Source organism: Lipotes vexillifer, unplaced genomic scaffold (assembly GCF_000442215.2).
Source record: "Lipotes vexillifer unplaced genomic scaffold, Lipotes_vexillifer_v1.1 scaffold89, whole genome shotgun sequence".
Lineage (NCBI taxonomy): Eukaryota > Metazoa > Chordata > Mammalia > Artiodactyla > Lipotidae > Lipotes > Lipotes vexillifer.
In genome coordinates, this window is record NW_006774453.1 from 323,602 (window position 1) to 329,868 (window position 6,267).

The 6,267-nt window shown below is 45.9% G+C and overlaps 1 protein-coding gene across 1 annotated transcript in view; it reads right to left on the reverse strand.

Annotated features, from left to right (window-relative positions):
- DRAM1 (DNA damage regulated autophagy modulator 1) overlaps window positions 1-6,200 on the reverse strand; it is a 44,383-nt gene extending 38,183 nt beyond the window's left edge. Inside the window, exon 1 of the mRNA XM_007449169.1 lies at window positions 6,026-6,200. Within this exon, the coding sequence (XP_007449231.1) occupies window positions 6,026-6,156 (131 nt within the window). The 5' untranslated portion in view covers window positions 6,157-6,200. The remainder of the gene's footprint in view (window positions 1-6,025) is intronic.
- Between the last annotated feature and the right edge of the window lie 67 nt (window positions 6,201-6,267).

Here is a 6,267-nt window from a genome sequence, read left to right on the forward strand (position 1 = left end):
AAAAAAAAAAAAAAAAAATCAGCACCTGAATCATTTTAAGTTTTTTGTTCATTATAGGAATTTTGTCTTTTCATTTTAATTTGGTCATTTTAATGAATTTTGTTCATTATAGCACATAGTTGTGATTATAACCTAAATTTTGTGATTGTTAACTAAATGAAAGATAAAATAATTTTTAGATTCATTTTTGGAGTTAAAGACCCAACCTCTTTTTTTTTTAATTAATTAGTTTATTTTATTTTTGGCTGTGTTGAGTCTTCATTGCTGTACGCAGGCTTTCTCTAGCTGTGGCGAGCAGAGGCTGCTCTTCATTGTGGTGCGCGGCTTCTCATTGTGGTGGCTTCTCTTGTTGTGGAGCACGGGCTTTAGGCATGTGGGCTTCAGTAGTTGCAGCATGCGGACTCAGTAGTTGTGGCTTGTGGGCTCTAGAGCTCAGTAGTTGTGGTGCATGGGCTTAGTTGCTCTGCGGCATGTGGGATCTTCCTGGACCAGGGCTCAAACCCGTGTCCCCTGAATTGGCCGGTGGATTTTCAACCACTGCGCCACCAGGGAAGCCCCCAACCTCTTTTAACTTTGTTCACTATGCCATTTTGGCCCCCCTTTTAAGGGGCTTAATTCTTGGTGACCCAGTTTTCTGCCATCAGTCACTGAGCAGGATGTGTGGTCATGAGGAGGAACAGTGGGGATGGCCGGAGATCACAAGCCATCAAGCAAATAGTACTTCCCAAAAAAGTGAGTCTAGGCTAATGAAAAGCAACCGGGATGCAGAATTGGAAAAACTTTAAAACTAAAGGGCCAAAGAATATTCTGGAAGCAGGAGACACAAGCCAAAGAAGAAGATATAAAAAAAGAAAGGCTATCAGCTGGGAGCATTTGATAAGTAAAGGTGATTTAACATAGCCTGAGGGATTTGGTCAGAAAAGAAATCTAAGGAAGTATAACAAATTAAGCATGACTGTACTTAAGAATATGAGAGTGGGGCTTCCCTGATGGCACAGGCGTTGGGAGTCCGCCTGCCAGTGCAGGGGATGCAGGTTCAAGCCCTGGTCCGGGAGGATCCCACATGCCGTGGAGTGGCTAGGCCTGTGTGCCGCAACTGCTGGGCCTGTGCGCCACAACTGCTGGGCCTGTGCTCTAGAGCCCGCGAGCCGCAGCTACTGAGCCCACATGCCACAGCTACTGAAGCCCACACGCCTAGAGCCTGTGCTCCGCAACAAGAGAAGCCACCGCAATGAGAAGCCCACACACCGTGGCAAGGGGTGTCCCCCGCTCGCTGTAACTAAAGAAAAGCCCATGCACAGCAACGAAGACCCAATGCAGCCAAAAATAAATAAATAACTAAAATTAAAAAAAAAAAAAAAGAATATGAGTGTGGCCCTGTAAAAATCTAAACTAATGCTTTGAGGTTGATTTTTATTTGTCCTTGGTTTTCACATCCTTGCATTAATGGTTTCATAATACAGAAACATCACACTATGTTATTCCAACTTGCTAAATTTGGTGGCTGTTTGAATCCCCATGCTTCTAATTTAATTTTCTGATAGGAAACATCCATTTGCCTAAAAAATAAATTCATATAAAAAGTTAATGCCAAGTTAAGAGATGTTACCTTTGGGAGAAACTGGGCAAAAAAATACATGGGATCTTTCTGTATTATTTTTTTATAACTGCATGTAAATCTATAATTATCTTAAAATTAAAAGATTAATTTTTTTTAAGTGTGGCAGGAGAAGTCTTATTTCCACCCTTTTTTTCCATCAGCTAGGGTCTTGCTGACCATGGCCACCTCCCTCCATCATACACAGATAAACCATTTTTATTAGTTTCTTCACGCAAGCAAATACAGATACACATTATTCCCCTCCCCAATGGTAGTATATTTTGTTTGCATCTTGCTTTTTTTCCAGGTAACAATGTAATGAAATTCTAGAGAGTATTCTATGTAAAAAGAGCTTTCGTTTGAGATATTCTTGGGTAAATCATTTATTAAGCCAGTCCTCTACTGATGGACATTTGTATTGTTTCCAACCCTTTGTTATTAAAAGCCGTGCTATGAATATATTTTAGATGTTGTATTTGTGTCATTTTGATAAATAATGCCCAAGTCCCTCCATAGAGATTGAATCACTTTACATTCCCACCAGCAGCGTACGGGAGCCTGTTGCCCCAAAGTCTCACCAATAGAATGTGCTATCAAACATTTGGGTTTCTGCCAATCCAGTAGATGAAAAGTGAGTTTTTTTGTTTTGTTTTGTTTTCAGCCGGGCTGCGCAGCTTATGGGATTTTGGTTCCCCAACCAGGGATCGAACCCAGGCCCTCGGCAGTGAGCGCCTGGAGTCCTAACCACTGGACCACCAGGGAATTCCCAAAAGTGAGTTTTAATTTGAATTTTTATTCCATTCATGAGATTGAGCATATTTTCATGTGTCTAAGAGCTATAGGCCCACTTGTCCAAAATACTGAGGAATAACAATGTTATCAGAAAATATCTGATAAGAAAGCTGAATTTGATTGTCCTACTGGAAAGAGGTTCTTCCACAGTTCTGGATCTTATTTAAAACGCAATGGCTAGTGGTGATCATTTTTTAGTGTACAAAGATACCGAATCACTATGTTGTATACCAGGAACAAAGTGTTGTAGGTCAATTATACTTCCAGAACAAACAGAAAAAGATCAGATTTGTGCTTACCAGAGGTGGGGGTGGGGAGAGGGGACGTTACATGAAGGTATCCAAAAGGTACCAACTTCCAGCTGCAAGACAAGGAAGTGCTAGGGATGTCATGTACAACATGAGTAACATAATGAACACTGCCGTATGTTAAGAGAGTGATTCTTAAGAGTTCTCATCACAAGGAAAAAATATTTTCTTTTGCATTTATATATTTATTTATTTATTTTAATTTTATTTTTTGCGGTACGTGGGCCTCTCACTGTTGTGGCCTCTCCCATTGCGGAGCACAGGCTCCGGATGCACAGGCCCAGCGGCCATGGCTCACAGGCGCAGCCGCTCCGAGGCATGTGGGATCTTCCCGGACCAGGGCACGAACCCGTGTCCCCTGCGTTGGCAGGCGGACCCTCAACCACTGCGCCACCAGGGAAGCCCTACATTTATTTTGTATCTATATGAGATGATGGGTAGTCACTAAACTTATTGTGATGATCATTTCATGACGTATGTAAGTCAATTCGTGATGCTGTACACCTTTAACTTATACAGTGCTGTATGGCAATTATAGCTCAATAAAACTGGAAGATAAATAAATAAACAAAATTGTAAAATGCAATGGCTCTTATTTAAAGTGTTCAGCATTGTTAAAAAACATCAGAACGTCAGATTGGCTGAACAATGCCTTCGCGTTAAAGGGTGCTCACCCTAAATATGTCCAGATCACTGACCAACCACCAGTGACTTTACCAAGCCTTCCCTAAAGGGCTCTGCCCTGCCCTGGAGGGAAGAATAACAATACTCACAGTTGAGCACCCAAGACATATTAATTCAACAAATATCGAGAGCCTTCATGGATGTTACATTCCAGCAAAGGAAGACAGATGATCAGCGTAATAAATAAGTAAATCATATAGTCTGTTAGAAGGTAATAGGTGCTATGGAGAACAAGACTGGATGGGGGTGTCAGGGTGCAGTGTTAAATAGGGCCATCAGAGCAGGCCTCACAGAGATAATTGAACAAAGAAGGAGGTAAGGAAGAACGTTCTGGCAGAGTAATAGCCAGTGCAGAGGCCAGGAGGAAGAGGTGTGCCTGACATGCTCAAGACCCAGGAAGGAGGCCAAGGAGTCTGGAGGGAAGTGGAGGGAGGGGGTGGGTAAGGAAGAAGAGGAGGCATCAGAGCAGAGATGAGTACGGTCTGGGCCAAGTGGATAAATCTGGAGTTAATCCCATCACGTCCAGAGGCTTGCCCTTCTAATCTTGCCCTGGCCCTGGCCTCAATGACTTAAGTTTTCTAGGAGGCGGCAGAGGCAATCCAGTGCTCCAGCCACCCACGTAGGCAGACGGAGCAGACAACCTAAAGGCCCCAGGCACACTTAGGCAAGCAATCACGTGTTTGTAGGCTGAAGGCTCCCGGCAGCAAGGGAACAATCTCCTGCCTTTTTCTCCTGTTATTCCACCTTTTCCTGAAAGTTTCCTTTCCTTGCTAAATTTAAAACCTCTTCCTTGGAATGTCTGTGATTTGAACATCTTACAAGTAGTTGGTCCTGTCAGCTCATTTCCCCATTTCTGAATGTCTAGGAGCTCACCTGGAGGTGGTATTAATCACAACTACATCAGACACCTCTACAAAGACTCAAATCCTGCCTCTGATCGCCTAGCCAATGTGTACCAAATACTACCTGCCCCTGACCTTCAAACTGGCAACAAACACAGCTGCTATTTACTCAAGAAAAAGCATTACCGGGAGTGAACTCTTGCTTTTTACATCAGTCTAAGAGGATCTATCCCACTTCAGATACAAGAGAAGCAAGACAATGGCACTTGGGACAGAGATGAGCCATGAGAAACCAAGCTGAGGTTTCTGCAGGGGTACCACGCCTGATGGGAAAGTTTCCTCGATGCACGGGACGCCTCATCTTGCGTGGGCAAAACCACCACCATTACGACAGATTTGGTTCTGTGTACTATTCTGCATATCACTTGCTTCCTTGCATCTTTAAACTGTAGTCCCCTCTTGCTTCACTTCGTTTCCCCTTCTTGCCTACAAAAAAGATTATAGGGCACATTGCTCACCAGGCAGAATGGCTGCAAAAAGAAGAGGCCCTACAACCTCTATAATCTATACAATCCCTACAATAATTAAGCAGTAACCTTGGGTGTCACCAACTTTATAAGGCCCTCACCAATCAGTACAGACCCAGAGCGGTCATACCACTTGGATAAGGATGGATTCTTCAAATGTTTAAGGAACGCCATTACCACAGTCAAGGCGCAGAGCTGGGAGCCACACAAAGAGGATCCAGACGCATGTCTTGGGCACTGATAAAGTGACTCTCAAGAAAGGTAGAGGCCAGACGTCCCTGGTGGCACAGTGGTTAAGAATCCCCCTGCCAATTCAGGGGACATGGGTTTGAGCCCTGGTCCGGGAAGATCCCACATGCCACAGAGCAACTAAGCCTGTGCGCCACAACGACTGAGCCTGCGCTCTAGAGCTCGCGAGCCACAACTACTGAGCCCGCACACCACAACAAAGAAGAGCCTCCGCTCGCCACGACTAGACTAGAGGAAGCCCATGTGCAGCCACGAAGACCCAACGCAGCCATAAATAAATAAATTTATTTAAAAAAATTTAAAGAAAGGTAGAGGCCAAAACTCATGAAAGACGAAATGGTATAATGACAACACAAGAGATATCACCAACTGTTGACAATTTGAAGGCCCAGTAACCAGAGGGATCTTGGGCAGCTCCATCCAAGAGAGCTTAAAGCATCTTCCAAACACCACTACCAAAGGTAGCACGGTGTTGCTTCTGGCATGGGGATGAATCTGGGTGTGAGTTCTGCTTCCACCATTTCTTAGCTGTGACATCAGTGTCACACTGATGAATTTCAACATCAGCTTAAACTTAGTTTCCTTGCAAGAAAAATGAGCCAGACAGCCACTTCACGAGGACGTTGGGAAGCAGGAGTGAAATACGTGAGCTGTTCTAGCGTACACCTGGATCTGCCTCTTACACATTCAATGAGTGGCATCCAACAGGATCCATCCTTGTTTCAATACCGCCAAAAAAGCGTCTTCCAGAGATTCTGTCCCATACCCAGTCTCAAAGTTCTCCTGTGCATCCTCGATGGCTCCTGACGCCACTCTGCTCAGTGTTCGGGGTAAAATCAGAACTGCTCGGCTCCTACCCGCTGCCTCCCTGTACCTTCCAGGAGCGCCCCCTCCTGGTCGTCAGTGCTCCATCTTTCCGCAAGACGCCCCAGCTGGGTCTGGACCCCTTCCCTCCGCATCAGCAGTGCTCCCCCGCGGTGCCTCTGCCCCGTCCCGCGTCCTGCCTCCCACCCGGCTCCTCACCTGATGTAGGGGAGGAAGGGGTTGACGTGCCCGGAGAGCACGGCGACCACGTAGGAGATGATGAAGGCGGCGGACGACCAGGTCACCAGGAGGAAGGGGATGAAGGCCATTCCCCTCAGGAAGCACAGCATCGCGCCGCCACCAGGAGGGCGCTGCGCTCTGCGGGGCCGGAACGGGGGGCTGCTCTGCGCTGCTGGAAGGCGCGGGCCGCGCACGTGCCGACCCGCGGCGCGGCGGCCACG